Here is a 27,126-nt window from a genome sequence, read left to right as displayed (position 1 = left end):
TTTTAACTTTTAGCTATCTCTTGATTCCATCTGTACTCCACCATTTTCATCCAGGATGTCTTTAACTTTCACTTGTACTGAGAGAAACAGCCTCCTCATGAGTTCCCTATTCCTGCACCTGGCTATCTCTAGGACATTCCTTTCATGGTAGCCTACATAGTCTGTTCAAAATTCAGCTAATCAAGTCCCTTTCTTGACTCAGGATAAGATCCCAAATCCCTAATGGCTTACAGGGAACTCCGAGCCCTTTCCCCACCTACTCTTTTGGCATCTTCAGTTGCCACTTGACTCCTAGCTCTTCCCATGCCAACCATGCTGCATCTCTTAGGTTCCTCAAATGTACCACGGCACCTCTGCATCTTTGCACAAGTTGTCTCACTGCCTGGTATGCCCTTTTTTCCTATTTAGCTAATGCCTGTTTATCCTTCCAGGCTCAGCGATGAGGAGACTGTCTCAGGGAAGCTTCCTTGACTTTTTAGAATAGGTTATGTTAATCTGCCATGCGTGCCACACTTTTTTTCATGGTTGAATTTAGTTATTTGTGATCAGTTGTTTAATGTTTGTCTTCTCCCATTGAAATGAGGACATTAATGTATTCATATCATTTATGGCAATATCTCCAGTGCCTTGCCAATGTCCAACACACAATTAAGGCTCAATAGATCGTTGCTGACCAGATGTTTGAAATACAGCTCTTCCGAGTTATGGAGTGCATTTGAATGTGCAGCTTAAACTTGAGCACTAATAGTCCATCATTTTTGTGCTTTCCTAAAGTCCTTTGACCTTTATTTTCCATTTCACAAAACTTGTTATGTATATAATATACTACCCTCTTCCTCTTTTTCCTCTTCCCAGTGATGTGTCACAAATTAGTGTCTTTTTATTGGGTGAGGCCCAGGTAATCTCCCTGTTTATAGCTCTGACCTTTCTGTACGCAAACACACAAAGTGAACTTTGGTTTATATCCTACAGTAATGTAGCTGCTAATTACTAGTAAGTAGGCTGTATTCCGTGGCCCATGTGACCAGTTGAGCATGACCAGAGAGGAACGTGGGGAAAAGCAGTCTGAAAGACTCCACTGGAGACTGTGCATCTGGATTTTTGGCTCCCTAGAAACCTAGACCAAAGCAAGTGGGCACAAGGAGTATGATTTTGATGTGACCGAGGTCATGAAAACAGCACTGTTGGGCTTGGCTTTGTGGTCACTGCTTTTCCAGCCTAGGCTGCTGCTCTGTTCCTCTCAGGTGAGTCAGAACTGTCACAATGACAGCTACGAGATCAGCGTTCTCATGATGAACAACTCAGCCTTCCCAGAGCCCTTGGAAAACTTGGAAAATGCGGTGAATGAAGGGCTGGAAATAGTGAGAGAACGTCTGCAAAATGCTGGTAAGAAGATGGTAATAAAATCCTCTTCTACTCTGTTACCACCTCTGAGGACAAAGGGTTACTAAGTGATGACCTTGTGTACTTTGCCCGACCACCCAACCTTCTCTAAGGGCTGTCCCTAAATCCCTTTCCATTTTAAGACGTAGATGCTCAGAAAGAAGAATTTGGACCCTACTGTGTGTGCTCATTCACAGTTTACCCTGCTCTGGGAATGGCCCTGACACAGGAAAGGTAGCGTTCACAGTACTTAAATGACTCAGTTGAAACTGGGTTTATTACTCAGTTCCAGAGAGGTGTCATATTGCCTTCTGTAGCTGCTCAAAGACAAGATTTGGTCTTGACCTAAAATTTTACTAGGTTACCAATCAAGAAGATGAATTAAGAGAGTAAAATTTGTACAAACACCAAATCTTTCTCTGGGCCTTTTATCCAGAGAAAAATATTTATTTGTTTGGGCTGTTTCACTCTTTTACCTCTCTGGTGGCTGACACTATCAGATTTTGTTAATCAAAGCTTACAGTCGAATTCACTATTGCAGTTCTTCATTGTGTTATAAAAATAAGCTTTATAACATCACACAAAATATGTAAAATAAAGAGGGAAAATCTCCTATGAAAACTTCCAGCCACCTGAATGTTTCCAGTCTGTTTTCATATGCATCTTAGTTTCTTGTTTTTAATAATGTGGTTGGTGATCACTGTGGCAGAGAAACAATTTTATATTCTCTGGCTCACTTCACAGTATTCCACAAGTGACTTTCATTTAGAAGTATAGTCTTTATAATCACCATGTGTAAGGATCTGCACTGTCCTTTCAGATGTATGTCTTACAAATTACCTAATAATGTCTTATTGTAGGATATTTCATTTGCTTTTAAACTTTCATGATTATTTGTATAATACAATAAACATTTTTATGGATACAGTTTTTTTCCATTCCCTGAGACTAGATTACTAGATTTACTGAGTCAACAAGTATTTAATACATCTTATAGGTTATTTCTAGTTTTAAGGATAGTATGTCTTAATTTTCTCTATTTAAAATCCTGGAAATAAGGGCAACAGTTCAGATATTTATAACTTACTTGTGTGAACATACAACATCTCTCCAATTCTGCCTGAAACTGGATTCAGATGTAAGTGAATAGATCTGATTAGAGTGGTAAAGGAATGAGGAGGAGGTCACTTAGTAAAATTCCCTTATTTGCCGAGGTGTTGTTAGAGAGCAGAAAAAACAATGGATTTGAAGTCTGAGGACCTGGATTGGGGTCCCTGCCCCCAATTTTTCTCTCTGTAAGTGAGTAATGCGCCTCTTCGTTTTTCTGAGTTTCAGTTTCCTTATTTATTACTTGTCATGTGTCAAGTAAGTTCTAAGTACTTCAATTGCATCATCTCTTTAATCACCACAGCTCTGGGCGATTAGCATGGTTTACACCAGTTTCATAGTAGGGGTTTGATAACTTTACTAAGGTCACATAGGTTGTCTGTTTGAAATAAAATGTAAATCCATCTCTGTCTGGGTCCAAAGAGTGCATGGGTCACTCTTTGGAACCCACTGCAAAAATTTTTACCCAGCATGAATCAACTTTCTTGTTAAAACAAGGCAGTGGAGCATTATGGTTAGAAACAGAGATTTGGAACCTGTCAGATGTGGGTTCATATTTTTGCCAGACTATTCATTCATTTACCACAGGTATTACCTTGAGAAAGTTACTGAAGTTTTTTGAAGCTCAGTTTTCTCACTTATAAAATCAGGATAAATGGTAGTGTGGATTTGATCTGGAAATTCATATGAAATATTCATACACTGACTGAAACATATTAAGAACTCAAATGGTAGTTCTTTTCATTGTTGTTTCTGTTGTTGTTGAAGATTTTAATGCAGGATTGTTGCTGTGCCCTGTTGCCACTGTTGGAGAACAAGAACACATGGCTGAGCACATACATAAAATAGTATGTTAGTTAATGTCTTGGTCTCTGAACTCATGCACCCTGAATTTGAATTTCTGTTCCATCACTTACAGTTGAGTGACATTGGGTGAGTTATTTATTTTCTCTAAGTTTCACTCATGTAACTTGCAAAATAGGGTTATTAATGGTGAGGTTGTTACAGGGATTATATATATATAAAACTCCATGAAGATGAAAGAATAAATAGTGATGTTAACACATTTTTGCATTTGAGAATGCATTTTGTGGGTTGAAGTTCACACATAGTAAACACAAAGATAATAAATTTGGGGGGAAGAGAGTATGCTCTAAACATTTTGAGCATTATTATTTGGGAAAAATTATAAGCCAATATATCTGAGGGGTAAAGTGAAGAAAATTAAGAGTTCAGAGGTTAAGTATGATGTTTAAAGGAAAGTGATCGATATCTGTTATAGGACTTAGAAAAGCTTTGAGGGTCTTGAAGAACAGAGACAATTTGCTGGAAAACAATGTAAAAAAAAATTTGTTCAACCTCACAATATCAACTCCCTGAGGATGTATATTCCAGGGTTAATTGCCTGGCTCATAACCTGCATATTCTCCCATGTGCTGAGGGGTTGCCTTTCCAAGACCCTAGAACTTAAACTCCAGCTTCATGTTGGTTCAGCTCCATCTTCAAAGCCCCGGATAGAAGAGAGAGCATTTTGAGATCACCTATATTGTTCCGCTTTCCACCCATAGTCCCAGGACTAAGATATCATGGTGAGGTAAAGAATGCCTGTAGAAGAGAGATGAAAAGTAGCGTTCACTTTTTCATTTTTTTAACAGCTTTAAAGGTACAATTTTTGGATACCTGGATATTTTGTTTAGTAGTGAAGACAACTGAGCTTTAAGTGTAATCATCACTCCCAATAATGTACATCGTATACGATTGGTAATTTTTTTTTTTTTTTTTTGGAGTCTCACTCTGTTGCTCAGACTGGAGTGCAGTGGCCGCTCCCAGCCACCGCAGCCTCGCCTGCTGGGCTCCGGCGATCCTTCCGCCTCAGCCTTCTAAGTAGCTGGAACTACAGGCGCGTGCTACCACTCCCGGCTGATTTTTTGATTTATTGTAGATTGGTAATTTTTTATCCCTCACCTTCCTCCCACCCTCACTCCCTTCTGAGTCTCCAATGTCCATTATACCATTCTATACACCTTTGCAGACTCATACCTAAGTTCCCACTTACAAATGAGAGCATGTGGTATTTGGTTTTTGATTCTTGAGTTACTTTACTTAGGATAATGGCCCCCAATTCCATCCATGTTGCTGCAAAAAAAAAAACATGATTTCATTCTTTTTTATGACTGAGTAGTATTCCATGGTATTTTTTTATCTGCTAATCAGTTGATGGGTACTTAGGTTAATTCTGCATCCTTGCAATTGTGAATTATGCTGCAATAAACAGATGAGTGTTGGTGTCTTCTTTGTACAATGACCTATTTTCTATTGGGTAAATATCAAGTAAGTAATGGAATTGCTGGATCAAATAGTAGATCTACCTTTAGTTCTTCATATATATATATTCACACACACACACACACACACACACACACACACACATATATAGTTTTAAAGATGTGTGGTACAATTCAGAATTAGGTATACAATCATACAGGTAAAGTTTGGGCCGCCCTTTGGTCCCCACTTTGCCTGGTTTGAGATTAAGTACACTTACTGATGTATCCTTTCCCACCCCAGCAGTATTCCACTACTGCCAATCTCTTTCTTATAGTATTATGAAAAATGTTCAGGGTTCGCTTATGAATGAGAACATGTGGTACTCTGTTCTTTGTTTCTGCAATAGATCACTGAATACGATAGACTCTAAATCCATCCAAGTTGGTGCAGAGTCCATATATTTGTCCTTCTTTATGGCTGCATAATATTCCTTCATGTATATGTACCACATTTTTTAAATTCAGTCCAGTTTCAATGGGCAGCACAGTTGGTTCCATGTTTTTGCTATCGTGAATAGTGCTGCAATAAACATGCGTGTGCAGTTATCTTTTTTGTAGAATGATCTGAGTTCCTCTGGGCATATCTCCAGTAGGGGGATTGCTGGGTCATGTGGAAGGTCATTTTTGAGAAATCTCCATACCATTTTCCATATAATTTGTACTAATTTACATTCCCATCAACAGTGTGTAACCAGTCCCTTTTTATTGCATCTACAACAACATCTACTGGTTTTTGACTTTTTTACAATGGCCGTTCTGACTGTGGCAAAATGGTATCTCATTGTGGTTTTAATTTGCATTTTCCTGGTAATTAGTGATGTTAAGTGGTTTTTCATGTCTGTTAGCCATTTGTATATCTTCTTTTGAGAAATGTCTGTTCATGTCATTTGCTCACTTTTTAATGGGGTTATTTGTTTTTTTCTTGCTGATTTGTTTGAGTTCATTGTAGATTCTGGATATTAGTTCTTTGTCAGATGTATAGTTTGTGAATATTTTCTTCCATTCTGTAGGCTGCCTATTTACTCCATTTATCATTTCTTTTGCTGTGTAGAAGATTTTTAGTTTAATTAAGTCCCAATTATCTATTTTGTTTTTATTGTATTTGCTTTGGTGGTCTTAGACATAAATCTTTGTCTGGTCCAATGTTCAGAAGAATTTTTCCTAGGTTTTCTTCTAGAATTTTTATGGTTTCAGGTCTTACATTTAAGTCTTTAATCGATCTTGAGTTAATTTTTTGTATACGGTGAGAGATAGAAATCAAGTTTCATTGGAGCCACATTCTTCTGCATGTGGCTACTCAATTTTCCCAGCCAGCACCACCATTAAATAGAGTGTCCTTTCCCTTGTGTATGTTTTTAGTGTGCTTTGTCAAAGATCAGTTGGTTGTTGGTATTTGACTTATTTTTTATTTCTCTGTTCTATTGGTCTATATGTCTGCTTTTGTACCAGTACCATGCTGTTTTGGTTACTACAGACTTTGATTTGCAGCCATACACTGTCCAAAAAGCATTCAATATTTTCTTGAGAAATCAACTGAGATTGAGAGAAATAAAAGGGAAGATATTTCCCATCAAATTAAAAGAAAGAAAAAACAGTATACATAACTGTGCAATATGGAAATACAGCTTCTTACAGTATGTTCTGAAGAAGCAGAAGTGGATCCCAAACATTTTGTTTTCAGAATCTCTTTAAATTTTTTTAAATTGTTGAATGTGCTGAATAATTTTGCTTATGTGGTTACATATATCAATACTGTATTGAAATTTAAAACTGAGAAATATTGTAAACATTTGCTTATTAATTCATTTTTTTAAAATTTACTGTTGACGTAAGTTACATTTTTACAATGAAAACATATTTTTCTCAAGCCCCCCCCCCAAAAAAAGTGAGTGAGAAGAGTGTTTTACACTTTTGTCTATGTCTTTAATGTCAGGCTTACTGGAAGATGTTTATATTCTCATATTGGCTTCTATATTCAATCTGTTGCAAGGACATATGTCATGTAGCCTCTAGAGGATTCTATTTTATGCTCATGAGAGAAGGAGGGTGGAAAAGGAAAAGCATATCTTAGTATAATTATAAAAATAGCTTTGATCTCATGGATTCTTTGAAAGGGATTCAGGTTTCCTCAATGGTTCACACTTTTTTTTTGTTTTGTTTTTGAGATGGACTCTCACTCTGTTGCCCAGGCTGGAGTGCAGTAGTGACATCATAGCTCACTGCAAACTTGAACTCCTGGGCTCAAGCGATCCTCCCATCTAGGATTATAGACATCAACCACTGTGCTTAACCTAAATGGTGCAATTCTTTTTCTTTTAAAAGCATAGGAAGTCTTCCCAAGGTCTCTCTTTATTCAACAGTGGCTCACACTTTGAGAACTGCTATTCTAAGCATATTAAGTTCTGTAATTAGAGTGACCTAGGTTCAAATCCCAGCTCCACTACTTGCTAACTATGCATCCGTAAGCAAGTTAATCTACCTATCCAGACCTCCATTTTCTCAATTTCCTATCAGGATAATAAAATATTGATTACTTTGAAGGATTCAGAGAAGGATTACGTGGAGTAATGTATGTAAATTTCATAGCCCAATGTCTGGCATATGGTAAAGGAGATCATCTTCTATCCTATCAAGAAATGGATGAGGAACTGAGGTTGCGAAGTCATTTGTCTTAGGTCATGCTCAACAGATATTGGTTCCATTTTTCCCAACCCTGTGCAGGGATTATTCTTGAGTTTTGCTATGCTAGGTTATAGGCTGCCTGGAGTCTAGGATTTTTAAGTGAGTAATCTTCAGTGTCCTTCATAGTAAAAGGAGGGAGCAGAGCCCTCATAGAGATAGGAGATCTAGAAAGAACAGTTAGCTTGCACATTAATAGCTGCAAGTGTGGTCATCTTCCTGAAGTGTGGCCATGGTAGCTCCGACCCACCTGAGGACTTCCTGAGGGTATTCACATGTTCTTACCATAATTGCTTACTCTGTGATCTGAAATACTCGGAGAGGAAGGGGCTAAAATTAGTGATACAGCAAGATTAGTTGGTACTGAGTAGTGATACAGCAAGATTAGTTGGTACTGAGTAGTGTTGCACCTGTGAAGGCCTTGACCTCCTAAGGGAAATTACAGTAAGTATTTGCCTCTGTAGATGCAGCTCACAACCTCTGAGCACAGGAATATTACAATGTGAAACATGGGCACTTGTCCATGGCTCCCATCCTCTCTAGCCCTCTGACTACCCCTGTGAATTTTCCCAGTGACAAGGACCTTTCAAGAATTCAGGAAAGTGGAGAGAAGCTTAGTCAAATTTTGGTAATTTCCTCATGCATGAATTTGGAGCTGAGATGTTAAAAACACACAATAGGTTTGGGATGAGACACCATGGCTTCAATTTCATTCCCACTATTTACTGCCTATGGGACTCTGGGATGAGAAACCCAATAAAGATTTTGTCTCAGGTTCTGTTTTCTAGAGAATTAACCAAGACGTTCTTTTTGTGCTAAAATTGTAAATCTGAGACAAAGATATGACAGTTTTTCCAATAAGCGTGACTGGATTAATCACTATTTCTGATGAGTATGTTTTCAACTGCTTGCCAGTTATCTCTATTTGCAAATCTTACAGGCATCTCACATCTGACATGTCCCCCTGAACTCTTGATTCTGCCTTATCATACTACATTAACAAACCTGCTTCTCCCATATTCTTTCCCATCTTGGTTAATAACATTTCCCTTCACCCACTCGCTCAGGCCAAAAATATTGAGGTTCTTTGGAGTCCTCTTTTTATCACACTTCATATCCCATTTATCAGCAAATTCCTACCTTCAAAATATATTCAAAATGCCACCACTTTTCTCTACTATTGTTACCACTATTCCAGTTCAAGCTAACCTTGGCTGTGAATAACCCTTTAAATAGTCTCTCGGCTTCTGTTATTGTCCCCCACAAGTTATTCTCTGCATCAGAATTCAGAGATGTCCTTTAAAAATCATAGTCAGACAATATTATTTCTCTGCTCAAAATCCTTCAAAGGTATCTCAACCCAGAATAAATAGAAAACCCTTACTAATGCCTACATGACCATGCATGCTGTGGCCTGTCTCATACCTCATCTCCTGCTCAGTACCCCTCACTCCCTCTGCCATGAGCACACTAACCTCCTTGCTATTCCTGAATCATGCCAAGAATGGTCCTGCCCAGAATTTTTGCCCTTGTTCTTCCCTCTGACCAGAAACCAATAGATGTATGGCTCACTCTCATGTCACAAAGGCCCCGGATCCCTCTAGGGGCTTCTGTGACCACCCTGTCAGAAACAGCATCATGACTCCCCAAAGGAAATGTAAGCCTTGTGAAGGCAGGCATTTCTTTTGTTCACTGTTGTATCATGAGCTCAAAAAAGAGTGCCTGGAACATGCACATAGCAGAAACTTAATAACTATTTTTGACTGGATAGATGGGTGAAGATCAGAATCCACCTGCGACATGAGAGAACAGGTTACCATAATGTCTACATCTTTGTTTCCTGACAGTCTTCAGTCCCATACAGGAAACTCGCTGAGTCTAGGGTTGTGAAAAGAAGATGAAGAGAGCAGTGAACACCATGAAAATATTCTAAAACTGGATTGTAGGGATGATTGCACAACTCTCTATATTTACTAAAAACCATTGAATAGTACACTTAAAGTGGATGGTTTTTATAGTGGGTAATACCTCAATAAAATTGTTGAAAGATAGAGACATAGACAGAGATAGACATAGACATAGAGAGAGGAAAGAAGTGACTGGCAGTAAAACAGAGACTCCGAACTCAAATATTCTTTGGCCTGAAAATGGATATAAATTTTTTCCCAGGATCAATCTCACAGCTGCTATAAACTACTGAAAAAAATAACACTGGTTTTCTATTTTTTATCATTTCTGGATAATAGGCCTAAATGTGACTGTGAATGCTACCTTTATCTATTCAGATGGTCTGATTCACAAGTCAGGTGACTGCCGGAGCAGCACCTGTGAAGGCCTTGACCTCCTAAGGGAAATTACAGTAAGTATTTGCCTCTGTAGATGCAGCTCACAACCTCTGAGCACAGGAATATTACAATGTGAAACATGGGCACTTGTCCATGGCTCCCATCCTCTCTAGCCCTCTGACTACCCCTGTGAATTTTCCCAGTGACAAGGACCTTTCAAGAATTCAGGAAAGTGGAGAGAAGCTTAGTCATATACTACCTGTACATTTTCAGTGGTACAGAGAAAAAATATTTTGTTTAAAATTGTTTTAATTTCAATATTGGTATAAACTGGTTTGCCTTTGTGTCTTTCAAGAAATACCAGAGTAGTCATGTTTGAAAACATATTTCAAGACTCCAAACCAGGAATCTCCGTGTCAAGTCACCATATATTGGGTCACAGATTAATGGCTTAGGGGATGAAGCAGACACCAAACTTTAAAGCAGCAACTGCAATGTCAGTGGGATGAAAATGGGAAAAGAGAGATTCTTGCTTAGTTTCTCTTCCCAACTTTTAACCCTCAACTTCAACCAAATCTTTACCGAGCTAAAGAGTGTTACAAGCTCTCTAGAGACAAATAGGTAGGCATGGCACCTCTTTCACTACAGAAACCAACAAAAGGCTGTCCAAGAAGTAGAGCACTTAGAGTAGAGCCATGGCTCTAAAATGTTAATCAATAACATTACACCAACCGGACAAATCACACATCTGTCAGAAAGAGAGGCTGATTACAGCAGCAAGTCTCAGTCTTAGCAGGGTGAGGAGCAGACAAGGATAGTTTGATAAACTCCATGTCACAGTTTCAGATGAGTGTGCTGCTTCTCCTGCCTCTACAGAGACAGGTATTTCCTGGTTCTCCAAAACTAGGGATAGGATGCTCCCAATAAGGTTTCCCTTGAGAAACAGGAGAAAATAAGAGCAATCATGCCCAGAATGACCCAGTCAATTACATTGTGTTTTGTTCCCTTCAACCCTGCTTTGCAACGCTCCCTAAAATTAAAACTTGCCCTGCCCTTTCAAAGCACCTCCAAGTCTTATCTCCCCACAATCTGGTCTAATGATACTACTCATGGTACAGCCTGCCATTTCCTCTTCTGCCTCTTCCCATCCTCCATTGATAAAGAATCCAGGTTCATCTTCAGTCAGCTCACCTTTGTGGAGAACCTTCCCCTCCTTGCAGCATCTCTTCTTTCTCAGACCCCTTCATGCATTCATCAGTCCTGGCCTAGCCCAAGGCACTCTATGCTGCTCCTTTCTGTTCCATGTTCCAGCATTCTAAGAGGTCTCACTTTCTAACTTTCTGGAAGCTTTCCCTTTGCTGCTTCTTTCCTGTCCGTTGAACAATTATTTTACTTTTAAGAACTAGTTGTTATTGTTTTCTCTCCTACAGCGTAAACAACAGATGGGCTGTGCCCTCATGGGGCCATCATGTACATATTCCACCTTCCAGATGTAGTAAGTAGTCTGGTTTGCTGTTTTTTATTTAATACGACCATTGTTTAATACTAATTAAAGTTAGGACATGATATTACAATTTAAATGGTTCACTAAACAACAGTTTAGTCTGGGCAACACAATCAAGGGTTTTGAGGTCTAGTATTTTGCCATCTCCCTATAACTGCAATTCTCTTAGCCAGACATCTATACTTGTTCAGCATAGGGTGAATTATAGCAATTATTCAAGTCAAGTCACTAACATCTGACCTTGACACAACATAGTAGAGGTAAAAAGTCAGAGTTTTGATAGAAAGCAGGGAAGAAGTAACTTGGAAATTTTGAGGAGTTTAATAAAGAAAATATTGACAAAAGTAGAGGTAGAGGGTAGGAAAACACAAAATGCAGCACCCCAGACTATTAGCAGGGTTCTGTCCCTAGGTCTGTGAAAGTAGAGAAAACAGCAATATACTTAGGTCATAGAGTCACTTGAGGATTATGCAATTATGTCCTTTGTACAGTGCCTTTACCATCTTAGAAAAAAGTCTTTCAATATATTCTAGAATAAAAATATTTTTCTAGCCTTGGAAAAATCACTCCCATCCCTTCCATTAATTTCACAATGTAATTTTCATCACCACAAAACATTTTGTTCTGTTGATCACACCTTCTCCAACCAAAATCCTGCTCACATGCCTGTCTTTCACCTGTTCAATCTAACCCTGAAGCAAGAACCTACCCTTCATCCACAAAGAGAAAACTGTGAAGAAGGACCCCTTGCAATAGATTTTGGAGGGTAAACATCAGACCTCCCAAATTTCTGTTGCATAGTCTGCTTTTGATGCCCCATACTCATCAGTACAAACAGACTCAAATGCTCAGGCTCAGTGCATACCACAGACACATCATGGAAGCACATTTTGAGCCCATCTTCCACACCAAAATGCAGACTAATACACAATCTTACTCTTCCTTTTACACATTCCCAACTGCCCTCTTATCTGATCACTTACAAATATTGCCATAGAGTATGCAGAGAAGGAAAGAAGGACAGAGAAAATTAATTTACTATTTATAAAGGCCTTCCATATGCAAAGAAGCACCTTGGTTGTGTCAGAGTAGACAATTAAGTAAAATACAGTCTCTGTCCAGCCAAATAGAGAAGGTGACAAGGACTCTGATGACCAATACAAGGACTCTGATGACCAATACAAGGTGACCAATACAAGGCAGAGTGAAATAGGTCTCAACAGGAAAATACAAACAAGAAGTTGTAGAATGCACAGAAAGGAAGGGTAACTTCTGTGGGTTACACTTCAAGAGGGGAAGAAATTCATGAAGGTTACAGTATATTTTGCATGCTGAAGAATGGGGCAAAATTGTATTGTGTAGAGAAATAAGGGGATAAATTTTCCAATCAAGCAGAGAAAGAAGTATGTGTAATAGCAAAGAAGCAGGGAAGTAAAGAACATTTGTGAAAGTCTGTGTTAACTGAAGTTCAAGAAATATATAGGAGAATAATAGAAAAGAGTAGAAGAAATAAGTAGATCTCTATTTGGAAGTTTATAGAAGGGGAGCATAGGTGAAGGAAGTTGCATTTTATGAGATTTGTATCAGATACCTCTATGGTTTTGAGCTTGGGAGTGCCATGAGAAGAAGCTCAACTTTGGGAAGAATAATTGTCTACCGTGTATAGGAAAGACAAAGGCAGAGACTGATGACAGAGAGCCAGCAGAGAAGGAGAGTCTGAATTACCAAGAAAGCAGTGGACATGGAAAAGAAGGATAGATGTGAAGATATTTTAAGAGATAATCAATAGTATTTGAAAATTGATGGGCAACCCCTTCCGGTCCCCTCCCACTGTGGGAGTTTTTTTCTGTCCTCTCAATAAATCATGTTTTCTAAATAAAAAGAAGAAGAAGAAAATTGATGTTGAAGAAAGGATGGAAAGTAGTCAAAGAAGGCTTTGCAATCTCAAAACACTAAAATAAATGAAAAAAATAAGGACAAGGAGCAGTTTTGAGGAAAGAAAATAAACAATAAGTCTGACTGTGAACACAGTAAGTTTGAGATGCAAGCAGGACACCCAGAAAAATCTTTTGATAGAGCACTAAAGAGAAAAAGGATGTTGTTTTTCTTCCTTCATTCAATATAGAAGTACCTACATACAAGCCAAGCAGACCGGAGATACCAAGGTGAACAAGCCAGGTGTGTCTCCTACCTCCAGGGAGCTTAGTATCTAGTGGAGAAGATAAATACTAAACAGCTATGCATTCAAATAATTACCTAGTTTTAGGTATCAAGGAAAGTTTTCCTGGTAGATAAAGAGATATGAAATCTGGAACTTGAGGAATTGAGTAAGAGTCAGTTCAGCAAAGAGGCAGGAAATCATTATTCCTGGCATTTGCCAAGGCCCTGTCTGGGAATGAAGCATGATATGTTTAAGGAACTACTAGATGATAAAGGTGGTGAACAGTGGAAAGAAAACTTTTAAATCCCTAGCTGTTGTCTGTCAGAGCTGGAACGAAGGCAATGCATGGAAGGGAAAGTGTAAAGGATTTCTTTCTGGCTTTACAGCAATTATGGTAGCCATGGTGGTCCATCCTCTGTTTACTTAACCCTACTCCCCAAAGCCCTTATGTCCCAGCCCAGATATCATGACAACTCATTTTAGAATAAGTCAAACTAAGGAAGTCAAGTACTCATGGAACCACCTAGAGTGTGCTTGGATCATGTACTCAATAAATGTTTTTAAATTCAACTATGTGAGACGAATACCTATATAAATGAGAAAGCTGCTTTAACTCTATTTCATTTTTACCATATATACGCACATGCTAAAACATGCTAAAGAGGAATCTTATTTGTGCTACCTAATTAATCTGGTTAATGATTTCTTTCTCACCTCTTGACATAGCCTTGACACAGTATTGAACTACCCCATGATTTCAGCTGGAAGTTTTGGATTGTCATGTGACTATAAAGAAACCTTAACCCGGCTGATGTCTCCAGCTAGGAAGTTGATGTACTTCTTGGTTAACTTCTGGAAGGCCAATGATATGTCTTTCAAAACCTTTTCCTGGAATAGTTCATATGTTTATAAGGATGGTAGTGAACCTGAAGACTGTTTCTGGTAAGCATGATGATTAATATTCTGCTAGGCCATAGAGAGAAGCCATAGAGTCATGGGCCACCTGGTTGTCATCAGATGCATCTTTCGTCTGTAACAGTATTGGAAATGTACACTAGCCCACTTTATTATACACAAATGAAAGTAAAGGTGCCAAAGTGACTACAGAGTTGGAAAAATAATCAACAGATTACATTTACAATATTCTTTCTAGCTTTGAAAGTTTTTTATATTAGTTTTATTGATTCCCCACAGTGAATATTCTGAAGAAAACAAAGCAAGAATATGATCTCCATTTTACACATAAGAAAAAACCAGAACTTAATGCTTTCATGTTGTTGCAAGATATGATACAAGAGAATGTGCATTCTACCTGTACTTACAATTACTTAGAAAAAAATTTCTCCACACCTTTACAGAGAAACAAGGGGTGGAGGAGAACAGGAAAAATGGGCACTATTTACTAAAAGAAAATTGCCAAGTTCATTCAACTCCACCAAAATAGGTAGAGGGAATCTTCTGGTTGTGTTACTATCTTTACTTTCAGATGCTGTTTAGGTCTCCACCCAAGTCTGCAAAAGACTAAGATGGGATATCAGCAGATAGGTATATCTAGGGAACTATAGGAATCAACCCTAAGACCTTACCCTAGAAGCACAGAGGTGAACTGAGAAGACATAAAAGATCATTTTACACAGGAGCAGATATTATACCTATCAACTCTAAACTTTTATACTGTAGTTTCGAAACTTTCAACTTACCTATAATAATAGCACTGGTTATAGAACAGGTAGAACCTTCCTTCTGCAAATAGTAGAAAGCTATCAGGAGGTACTCATCAAATGTCTGCTATGTATATGTATCCATGAAGATTCCCTAATACTTCCCCCATACTTTCACTAAGTTAGTTAAACATCCAAACCAGTGGTATCATGGTGTGTACTGTCTATTTTGTCAATAGTGGAAATGAATTTTAGATGAACTAGTCCCATGACAGATCTGCATGGGATACATCGGCCATGAGGGAACTAAGCTAGCTTCTTGGTTTCTCTTTTTTCTGTTCTAGGTACCTCAATGCTCTGGAGGCTGGGGTTTCCTATTTTTCTCAAGAACTTAATTTTAAGGAGATGTTGAGAAAAGAAGACCAGTTTCGGGATATCTTAACAGACCACAACAGGAAAAGCAATTGTAAGAAGACTAAAGATACCTTTTTATACCAACTTCTTCTTTATGGCTACCATCTCCTTATTAGTTATTTTGGCAAATATGCTACTGCAGAGCTATCATCACTACCTGTATATATTTTGTATATTTGAGGTATCTATAATTGCATGCAACTTCATTATATTGTTCCTCTCATTGACTAAAACCTTATCCTTATCCTCTGGGAGAAAATACAAAAGTAACATTGAGTGAAAATATTAACATAATGGAAGTAATAATAATACTAAAATCTAGCTTTTAATAATAACTAAAATTATATTATGACCCACCATAAGTAAACTGATTGGTTAAGTTCATCTTAGTCCAACATATTATTGAATTTGTAAGTAATTCTCAATATTCTGAACATGATTTTCCTGGTGACCAAGAGAATAAATTTATTGATTATATGACCTCAAGCAAAATTACAAGTTAAGCAAAGATTGTCTTACTTTCCTAATCTTTCTGTTTCTCATCTGTTCATTAATCTTCCAAGTAGAGGCCAAGTATGAAAGGATAAAATTATCTTCACTAAGTCATTAGGAGATTTATTTCACTTTTCACAGATTCTTTCTACAAACAAAAAAATTTCAGGGGCATAGGAATCAATGGTGGGAATTCCCACAAGTGAAGGTCTTTGCTTGGTGGATTTCCTGATATTGCTCAAATCATCCTCTGCCATTATCTGACAACTCCATCATGTCTAAATATAAAAGTTTTGTGTGTTTGTGTTTTGGTTTTTGTATTCAAGGGGTACATGTACAGATTTGGCTTCTACTGAGCTTGTCACTCAAATGGTGAGCATGGTACCCAGTAAAATTAACAATTATAAAATTATTCATGTCCCTAAAGAGTTTACAATTTAACTGGACAGCACAGCATATCAAAAAATGTAATGACATCTTCCCCAATAGTTAGTTTCTCTTACTCATAAAGCTGGGCATTCAGGAGATAGCTGGCAAAAATTAATAGTAGACAGATTGAACTCTGTCACTGAAATTACTCACATGTAATTTTACATGAATATGCTATAGACAAAGACAAAGGAAAGTTGGTTAGGAAGACTTCATAAACTCTACTCACATTCACTTTTACTATATATTTTCCAACCACTTTTATAAATGGTGAGGTGCACTTCACTTATCTATAAAAATAGATTTTACAAGCATTCCGGCCTGGTATAATGAAATGAGCACTGAACCAGGACTCATAAACTTGACTATCAGGGCTATCTTTGTTATCTACTAGCTCTTTGACCCTTTGGCTTCTTGACTTCAGCCTCCTTAAATCTATAAAATTAAAGGAATAAACAAGATGACTTTTTAAAAGATCTAATGCAACTTTATTCTGACTCTATAACTGTAAATTTTAAAAAGAGGGTGGGGAGGGATTGGAGGACTTGGTTTTAATCTTTTTTTAAAAATGCAACATGAACATACAGGGTTCCAATTCTGGTAGCAGGTTCCCTCCCTATTTGTGCACAGATCATCAAATATTCCTCTCCTTGTCTTGATCTGTTTCCTCCAGTGATTGTTATGTGTGGTACATCAGACACAATCAGCAAGCTCAAGGGTGACCAAGTGATGGATGAAGACATTGTCATTATTCTAGTGGATCTATTCAAGTAGGTATAATATCTGGGAGAATCCTCCTTCCTTACAAAAGAAAAAAGAAAAAACACACTCCAAGGATTTCCAGAAGACACATTCTCCTTCCTCTTGTTTTGTAGAATGTCTTATGGGGCTCAAATAATAATAATACTGGAACCAAGGTTTCATTCCTTCTTCCTCACACCCTCATTCTTATGTAATCGTGGCCCTACCAAAGGTGCATTCCTCTGACACCTCCATCATGTCTAAATATAAAAGTTTTGTGTTTGTGTTTTGTTTTTCATATTCAAGGGATACATGTGCAGATTCGGCTTCTGTTGAGCTTGTCAATCAAATGGTGAGCATGGTAAACAATAGGTAGTTTTTCAACCCCTTCCCTCCCCCTTTCTAACTCCCTTTGGAAGTCACCAGTATCTGTTGTTCCTATTCTTATGCCCATGTGTACCCAGTTATTTGCTCCCACTTGTAAGTAAGAAAATGTGCCATTTGGTTTTCTGTTTTTGTGTTAATTCACTTAGCATAATGGCCTTCAGCTATATCCATATTGCTACAAAGTACATGATTTTGTTCTTTCTTATGGATATATAGTATCCCATAGTATATATGTACTATGTGTTTTTTATCCAGGCCACCATTGATAGGTACCTAGGTTGGTTCTTAGGTTTTTGCTATTGTGAATAGTTTTGAGATAAACATACAAGTGCAGGTATTTTTTTTTTAGTAGAATAAATTTAGGAAAATATTTGGGTATATACCCAGGAGTGGGATTGCTAGGCTGAATGGTAAATCTATTTTTAGTACTTTGAGAAATCTCCAAGCTGCTTTCCACAAAAACTGAACATATATTCTCACCAACAATATATAAAAAAACAATATATAAAAACTCCTTTTGCCAATATCTGTTGTTTTTTGACTTTTTAATAATAGCCATTCTGTCTGGTATCAGATGGTATCTCATTGTGGTTATGATTCACATTTTTCTGATGATGAGTAATGCTGAACATTTTTAAAAACATGTTTGTTGTGAACCAGTATGTCCTATTTTGAGAAATGTCTGTTCATGTCTTTTGCCCACTTTTTAATTGGGTTATTTATTTTTTCTGGGGATTCATTTAAATTCTTTATATAGTCTATATTTCAGTCCTTTGTTGAATATATAGTCTTCCATTCAGTAGATTGTCTGTTTACTCTGTTGATAGTTTCTTTTGCTCTTTAATATAATTAAGTTCAGATTGTCCATTTTTGTTTTTGTTACATTTGCTTCTGAGGAATTGGTCATAAGTTCATTGCCCAGGCTGATGTCCAAATAGTGTCTTCTAGGCTTGCTTCTAGGATTTTTACAGTTTAAAGTCTTCCATTTAAGGTTTTAATCCATTTTGAGATAATTCTTGCATTTGGTGAGAGGAAGGGCTTCAATTTTATTATTTTTGATTATGGTTAGTTTTCCCAGCACCTTTAATTAAATAGGGTTTTTTCCTTTAATATTTATTTTTCTCAACTTTGTCAAAGATTGGTGAATTGTAGGTTAGTGGCTTTATTTCTGAGTTCCTTAGTCTGTTCCATTGGTCTATGTGTTTGTTTTTGTGCTAATGCCATGCTGTTTTTGTTACTGAAGCCTTGCAGTAAAGTTTGAAGTCCAGCATTTTTCTTTTTGCTTAAAATTGGTTTGGCTATTTGGGTTCTTGTTTACTTCCCTATGAATTTAAATATTGTTCTTTCTAGATCTGTGGAAAATGACACCAGTATTTTGATAAGGATTGTGTTGAATCCATAGATTGCTTTCGGCAGATATTGATTCTTCCAAACCATGAGCGTAGAATGTTCTTGCCTTTATGTGTCATCTCTAATTATTTTCCACAGTGTTTTGCAGTTCTCCTTGTAGAGATCTTTCACTTCATTGGATAGATATATTCCCAGGTTTTTGTGTGTTGGGAATGGGGCAAGTTATTATAAATGAGATTGTGTTCTTGATTGGTTCTCAGCATCTGTGTTGTTGTATAGAAAAGTTACTGATTGGTTTTGTATTTCTAAACTTTATTGAAGTTGCTCATCAGTACTAGGAGCCTTTGGGTGGAATTTTAGGGTTTTCTGTATATAGAATCATATCATCTGCAAAAGTTACATTGGTTTTGTATTTCTAAACTTTATTGAAGCTGCTCATCAGTACTAGGAGCCTTTGGGTGGAATTTTAGGGTTTTCTATATATAGAATCATATCATCTGCAAAGAAAAATAATTTGACTTCCTCTTTTCCTATGTGGATACATTTATATCTTTCTCTTGCCTGATTGCTTTGGTTAGGACTTTCAGTACCATGTTAAATAGGAGTGGTGAGATTAGACATCCTTGTCTTATTCCAGTTTTTAGGGGGAGTGCTTCTAACTTCTGCCCATCCAGTATAATGTTGGCTGTGGGTTTGTCATAGATGACTCTTATTATTTTGAAGTATGTTCCTTTGGAGCTATGAAGGGATGTTGGATTTTATCAAATACTTTTTTCTGCATCTGTTGAGACTATCATGTAGTTCTTATTTTTAGTTCTACTTTATGTTATGTATTACATTTATTGATTTGTGTATGTTGAACCAACCTTGCATCCCAGGAATAAAGCCCATCTGATCATGGCAAATGATATTTTTATGTGCTGCTGGATGTGGTTTGCTAGTATTTTTTCAAGAATTTTTGCATCTATGTTCACCAGATGTGTCAGCCTGTAGTTTTCTTTCTTTGTTGTGTTTTTGCCAGATTTTGGTATCAGGATAATACTGACTTCATACAATGAGTAAAAGAGGAATTCTTTCTCCTCAATTGTTTGGAATAGTAGGATTGACACAAGCTCTTCCTTGTATCTGGTAGAATTCAGCTATGAATCTGTCTGGTTCAGGATTTTTTTTTAGGGTGGGTAGGTTTTCTTTATTACTGAGTCAATTTTGTGGCTCATCATTGGTCTGTTCAAGGTTTAAAGCCCCATTAAATACACATGTCCATTCATCTACGATGTCTACTCAATAAATATAAGATTCTGATCTCTAGCCTGATTTTAAGGCCTTTGTCCAGGCAATGAAAAAATCAACAAATGACTCAATAATATAATTCCTAGAAATGTGGGCTGCATATTTTTTTCCCTTTAGTTGCTAATGGCCTTTGGCCCTAGATTACTTTTCCTTTAGTCACTTTTGATAAGAGTAAAGTTTCCGTCATAGGAGTCTGATTTATACAATTATTCTTTGCCCATTGTGGCATAGTCACTAGATGGTGATCTTTTCCTCCACACTTCGCTGACATTAAGAATAAAAAATTCTGGAGAGCAGAAATCATCTTTGATCACATTCCATCTCTTTTAACTACTCATCTTCTGATATGGTTAGAACCGACAAGCTGTACCTAGGTAATATTTAAGTCAGAATAGGCCTAAAGAAAGTGTCACTAGTGTGCCTGTCTCCCTTGTCCCTGGCACCTAGATCACATGACTTCATTTGTCTAACTGGAACATTATCACCAGTCTGTATTCATATCATGGTCTGTTACTGCTCTACCTCGTTCCCATATTCACCTGTTTGCCTGGTCATTCCACACTAACTGTACTTTTCACAGCACAAAGGGAAATGAAGCATAGGAACCACATTCCTCTTTGATGACTAGATGTTTATTAAGATAATTTAATCAATTGACAGCCTTTTAGCTACAGAAGTACAGGAAAGAGAGCAAATTTATCTATATTTCACTCTAATAACTACATTTATTTCAATAGCTGTTTTGCCTTCTGAAAGCAGTCTCTAGCGTATCCAGGTTGGTATAATTTTACTTTCAGAAAATTCTCAATTAACTGCCAAAGTGCTGGCACACCTCTGTCATCATTCTAAAAAGACACCTGGCTATGTTTTGGAAAGGTCATGAGATTAAAAACTAGACATAACTTATGTTCAAATTCCAATTCTGACTCTTCTGGTTCTTTTGACTCTTGGTTTTTTGTTAGCATCTTGAAATTAAATCATCTCATCTGTATAATGAGAATTAAAATGTCCTCTTTATAGAAGTACTTTTAGGAATAAGTGCAATAATAGAAGCAAAATATCCAACGCAATATCCTTAGCACACAGTAGATACGTTTAGGCATTAAACATGCTGGCATAGTGGTACATGCCTGTAGTCTCATTTGCTCGAGAGGGTAAGGTGGAAGGATTGCTTAAGCCTGAAAGTTCAAGATCAGCTTTGGCAACACAGCAAGATCTCTGTCTCTTTAAAAAAACGTTTTTAATAAAAAATATTAAATATTGACCACTCTGATTATAGCAGTTTAAAGACATTAGATTCTTTGCATATTAAAACACTCAAATATCTAGGAAGCTTTGAAATCATATTATTTGCAGAGTGATCTTAGATAGTATTAAGAGTCTACAATAGCCGGGTACAGTGACTCACACTTGTAATCCCAGCATTTTGGGAGGCAAGAGGATTGCCTCAGTCCATGGGTTCAAGACCAGCCTGGGCAACATGGCGAGACTTCATCTCTACAATAAATCAAAAAATTAGCCAGGCGTGGTGGCACGTTGCCTGTAAATGCAGCTACTTGGAAGGCGGAGGCAGAAGAATTACTTGAGCCCAGCAGGTTGAGGCCATGAGTGTGCCACTGCCCTCCAGCCTGGATGACAGAGTGAGATTCCGATTAAAAAGGAAAAAAAGAGTCTACAATTGTCTAGCAGTTACAATTGTCTAGCAGCTGAGGAAGGAAGGGTTAATAAGCTAATGTCCCATATATTAAGAAGCTTACAGTGTTAGAGAAAATGTTTAGTATTCTTATGTTTTACCATCTGAAAAGTGAGAAAATTCCTTTCTGCCATGTCCTGATATCTCTAAACTGTTAAAAACACTTAAGGAAAATAAAGTTTCCAGGTGTAAGCCAAGACTTGAAAGCAATCATTAACTCATATGTCCAGAGCACACTTTCCCTCAAATAAATATTTGTATTCTAATTTTCCTTTCCATTTAGGTGCATTAGCCACAGCTGCCTAAGTTCTCTTGTTCAATTTGGCAGGCATAAAAGAAAATAATCCTATCCCAGGAAAGTAGAACACTTTGCAGATTACTGAAAAAAATATTTTAAACTATTTTAAATTAGACTGATGCTATAGTTTATGTGAGTTGTAAAAGATGCATCTCTACTTTTTAGAGGAAACTAATTTTCATTTAAGAAAAAACTGGTTTTTTTTTAAATTCTAGTAACAGCTACTTTGAGAACAATGTCACAGCCCCTGACCATATGAAAAACGTTCTTGTTTTAACACTGCCTCCTGAAAATCCCATCCTAAATGCCTCTCTCTCCAAGGATTTATCACCGGTAAGTATCATTTCATATTATAGTATAAGTAATATACTATTACTTTCTTTGTCTGGAATGAGATAATTATCCTCCTATTCAGGACTCAAATTCTAAGATAAGTAATTATTTTTAATCATGCCAATCCACTCAACAAATGCTAACTAAAACCAACTACATGTACAACATTTTGCAACAGCAGGATCCTTATCAAAACTCTTAATTTATTTCACTTTGTTGGCAATAACAATGGACACTTATGCAACATCAGAATGAAGGTGACAATATCAAAAGATAAAAAGAAGCCCTGTTATTGAGGGTCACTTAGGGTAAGTAGAAACTACATAATGTAAAATAAACGAAGGGTTACTATAAGTTCTCTACAACCTAAAGAAACGTTTCCCTGTCACTGACACCAAAATTCTACCTTTAAAGATATGTATTCTAGGTTTAAGACATTGTCTTCCACTATAATTTAGCAGACCATTGTCCAAATTCACCGCAGAGTCCTGGTTTATTCCTATTATACCAGTATGCCATCTGGTTTAGCATTTGTCCCAGAAAAGAGACCTCCATTTGGACATTAAATCATGGTCACCTTATTATAATATAGTGTTCTTAACTCTAATAGTATTTATGCTAACTTAATAAACTTAAACTTCAGATGGTGAAACATAAGCATAAAATACTAAACATTTTCTCTAACACTGCAAGCTTCTTGAGTTTTGTAAGTCACTATACTTTCATGTGATTAAATTTATTGAACGTATTCTTCCCTTAGAGACAATCAGTTGAGAACAGGTTTAAAGCAGCAGGAGAAGAAAGTGGCAGTCCTAAGGACCCCAAATAACTATGGCCCAAAGCTATAAGGAAAGTTGGATACCTCTGGGAATATTGCACATTTCCTAGACTAGTAGGTCTAAGCCCTCCAATTTATGATCATGCCAAAATTAGGGGCTGCAACCTCTTTTAGGGCTGGGTCTTATTGGATTATTAACATAATGACATGAAAAATGACAATTTCAGCAAAAGAAACTGAAGCTAATGAAAGGGTTTTATTTTTTCTTTTTATATTTTCCAGCAAATATAATTCTGTGTGTAGTATTCAGATATCACCTGGCAAAAGTACTATTCTTCACAAGTGGGCAGTCCAAAATGCCCAAATAAATAGAACTCACTTGGTCTTGGTGGGGCAAGAGCTTTTAATTCATAGCTCAGCTCTGCGAAGACCACCATGCACCAGCTGCAGAAGCAGAGGCATTCTGACTGTCTATATTAATATTTTTCCCAGGGCAAATATTTGGGACCTGACGTAATGCACTGTCAGAACTGTTTTCAAAGCAAGTTTAATGGTATTATCTAATCAAAACTGCTCACGTCTCATTCAGGATACTAAAAAGCAGGGGTTGTTTTGGTGGGTTAATTTTGTTGGTTTTCTCTTTTGCACTTACATAAGTGCATTAAAAACACCACTGGCCAGGCGTGGTGTCTCACGCCAATACTCCCAGAACTTTGGGAGGCTGGGGCGGGAAGATTGCTTGGGCTTAGGAGTTCCAGATAAGCCTGGGCAACATAGTGAGACCTGTCTTTACAAAAAAAATTAGCCGGGATGGTGGTGCACACCTGTAGTTCCAGCTGTTCAGGAAGCATCATTTGAGTCCAGGGGTGAAGCCTGTGGTGACCCATGATTGTGTTACTGCACTCCAACCTGGGCAACAGATTGAGACACCAACTCAAAAAAATATATATATATTCAATAACAAGCATTTATTATTTCTACATAAGGTCTCATTAAAATTATGAAAAGTCTTCACGTTGTTTTTCCTGCAACTGTATATTTTATCATCCTAGGAAGAATGTATAACTGCTTGTACTTGCTTCCCTAAAGGCAACATTCCTATTTTATTGATTCCAAGAGAAGGCAAAGTTTTGACATGGGATAATAAAGAACACTGATCCAAGGAAGGATTTTCCAAAAGTCTCCTTTAATAACGTTCCTTCAATTTCCCTAATATCCTTTTAACTTTGCAGTTACTTGCAGATCCCAAGAATCTTTTTCTCCAGGTTCAAGACCAAAATCTCTTTTTGGGGATCCATTTTAAGATTTTCCTTTCTCATTCAGGCAAGAAAAGATTTTGCTTTTGCCTACTTGAATGGAGTCTTGCTCTTTGGACACATGCTGAAGACATTTCTGGAAAACAAAGAGGCTGTTAACACCTCCAAATTTGCTCATGCTTTCAGGAACATCACTTTTGAAGGTACTGGTCTCCCAGAAAACAACTAAGCTAAAGAAATATGGGCTTTGTGATTGGACTTTGGGAAATAAAGAGGAGTTTGCCAATAGATAATTCAATAGCTTACTATCTTTGAACCCAATTGGAAGCAAACATCATTACATAAACTTTGGGAATGCTATTATTGATAACTAGATCCTAATTCATGCTGCAGACTTTCAGAATGTTTGGATAACTTAGAAAGAGTATGCAGCTCAGGTTCTGTGTTTAAGAATAAGCTCATTGGAGGGCATTAGCAGTGATGTCCCGACTGTGCTTGGAGACCAGCAAAACAGAAATATTTACAGGTTGATTTAGCCTCTTCCGTATCTCCCTTTCTCTCCTATAAGAATCTGACGCCCTGTGTTAAAACTCTATCAAAACCCCTCATAACAATACCCTCTAAAATAACACATGCCTCTTTGAGCTGCATGAGTCCACCTCCCACTTTCCTACAAGCTCCCACTGAAACTCCTATCTTTCGCTTGCAGGATCTCATCCAGAGATTATAAAGAGATTTTCTTTTACATGTAATGCACACTAAGTGAAAGGCTTCCCTAGCTTGTCTTAAAGTCTTACTCTGGGAAACCTGTCTTACTACAGAGTGAGTCTTTCTGTGTTGGCTTCAGAGGGCAGCAGACATTCAGCATAAGGCCTCAGGGCAGCACCAATGGCTGTGGTGAGTGACAAGGACAGGAAGGGATCACTTCGGTTTCACCGAAGAAGCAGCGAGGGAGACACACTCATTTATTGTTCATCTCGTGTCTCAAGTTCTGCCAGACACTTTATGTGCATCCTAAATTTCTTCACATTCATGATCACGGTCAAGCATCCTAAGGCCACTAGCACAGGAGACATTCATCTTTGACCTAGTTTAGCACCTATCAGCTGTATGATCCCGAGTAATATCTCTGACTTTACTAAATAAATTCTTTCTCATCAATAAAATGGAGACAACAGTAGTAGATATAGATATCATGGTATTCCAGGAAGAATAATATGATAAATGTATATGAAGCACTTAGCACAGAATCTGATACATAGTAAACATGAAACAAATGTTGCTATTATTTTGAACCATTGTGAATTTGCTGATTTAATCATTTTTACCTGAATAGCCATTTCATAGGTTTACCCTATACCGCTCTTTCATAGATGAGAAATCTGAAACTCAGAGAACTTAAATATTATTTTTTCAGTCTTCAGACAATAAATGACAGTGAAAAAAATGAATCATTTTATGCCCTCTGTCAGGATCCAACTGGTACATAAAGCAAGAAGTCAGCAATGATTTCTAATGCCTGTTGATTTTGCCCTAGGGTATGCGGGACCGGTGACCCTGGATGACTGTGGGGATGTTGACAGTACCATGGTGCTTCTGTATACCTCTGTGGAAACCAACCAAGTACGTCTCACTACTTATCAGAAAATGTGGAGTAATACAATTGGGTGGGGAGGGATAAATTGGAAGAGAATAGTGAAGGAATTAGAGAATGTTTTGTGTTTAAGACCTGAAAAATGTTTATTTCAGCTTTACAATTATGCCCTACTTGAAACAGTATTCCTTAACCATTTTGACCCATAAAAAGTCTTACTGAGAATAGTCACTCTATTTAATAAAGAAGGTGCAAAAAATGTGTACATATTTTAAGAGACAGTTGATATTAAGAGATGTTCGCTGTAATAGAAGTGTCTGGGTGCTGATGGTAACCATTTTGAGTATCTCTTGTAATTGCAGAACTCATATGACTTGCATTCATCTTATTGAGTATTAATATAGCTTTTTCCTTTCTTAAAATGTGTATACATTTTTCTTTATTCCAACCAGAATTACATAACATAACAACCAGACAGTTGATGGGAAGCCAATAAGGGCATAGCAAGACTTTCCTAAGAAAGTTTTGTTTTTTCATTTTCACGACTAAAGATTTCAATAAAATATTCCCTGTTCTCTCTCCATCTAAACTCTCATTAAAGTCATTAACTGTGTAATCCCTCAGGCCCACATAAGCAGTCCTATAATATAATGCTTTTGTTCACATTATGTGTCTTTTTTCCTCACCTACATAGTAGGTTCTTTAAAGAAAGGGAGTGGGTCTTACTGACTTCATCTCTCCAGTGCTTAGTGTCTTATCTGGCACACCATTAATGCCTGATAGGTATTTAATTTAAAAAGCAAAACACCTGGCTTCATGTCATCCAAAGTTGAGTCCATTCAAATTATGAAAGCCACTGTTTCAGTCAACCAAGTGGTCAAACAAGAAATTTTCTTTTAAGGGGTCAGGTCTTAACTAAGAATCTAAGAGAACAAGTTATTCATTATTTTATTTTCTAGTGGGA

The 27,126-nt window shown here is 37.2% G+C and overlaps 1 protein-coding gene across 1 annotated transcript in view; it reads left to right on the top strand.

Annotated features, from left to right (window-relative positions):
* Positions 1 to 1,036: 1,036 nt before the first annotated feature.
* The window catches only part of GUCY2C (guanylate cyclase 2C), an 80,438-nt gene continuing 54,348 nt past the window's right edge, over positions 1,037 to 27,126 (top strand). Inside the window, exons 1-9 of the mRNA XM_008071877.1 lie at positions 1,037 to 1,386; positions 9,743 to 9,855; positions 11,212 to 11,276; positions 14,173 to 14,388; positions 15,452 to 15,573; positions 17,116 to 17,212; positions 22,417 to 22,534; positions 24,636 to 24,771; positions 26,106 to 26,191. Of these exons, the coding sequence (XP_008070068.1) occupies positions 1,170 to 1,386; positions 9,743 to 9,855; positions 11,212 to 11,276; positions 14,173 to 14,388; positions 15,452 to 15,573; positions 17,116 to 17,212; positions 22,417 to 22,534; positions 24,636 to 24,771; positions 26,106 to 26,191 (1,170 nt within the window). The 5' untranslated portion in view covers positions 1,037 to 1,169. The remainder of the gene's footprint in view (positions 1,387 to 9,742; positions 9,856 to 11,211; positions 11,277 to 14,172; positions 14,389 to 15,451; positions 15,574 to 17,115; positions 17,213 to 22,416; positions 22,535 to 24,635; positions 24,772 to 26,105; positions 26,192 to 27,126) is intronic.

The sequence above is a fragment of the Carlito syrichta genome, unplaced genomic scaffold (genome assembly GCF_000164805.1).
Source record: "Carlito syrichta isolate Samal-C Ts95f unplaced genomic scaffold, Tarsius_syrichta-2.0.1 Scaffold314772, whole genome shotgun sequence".
In the NCBI taxonomy this organism is placed as follows: Eukaryota; Metazoa; Chordata; class Mammalia; order Primates; family Tarsiidae; genus Carlito; species Carlito syrichta.
The sequence above is the reverse complement of the archived record's forward strand: the minus strand, read 5'-3'. Positions and strand labels throughout refer to the sequence as shown.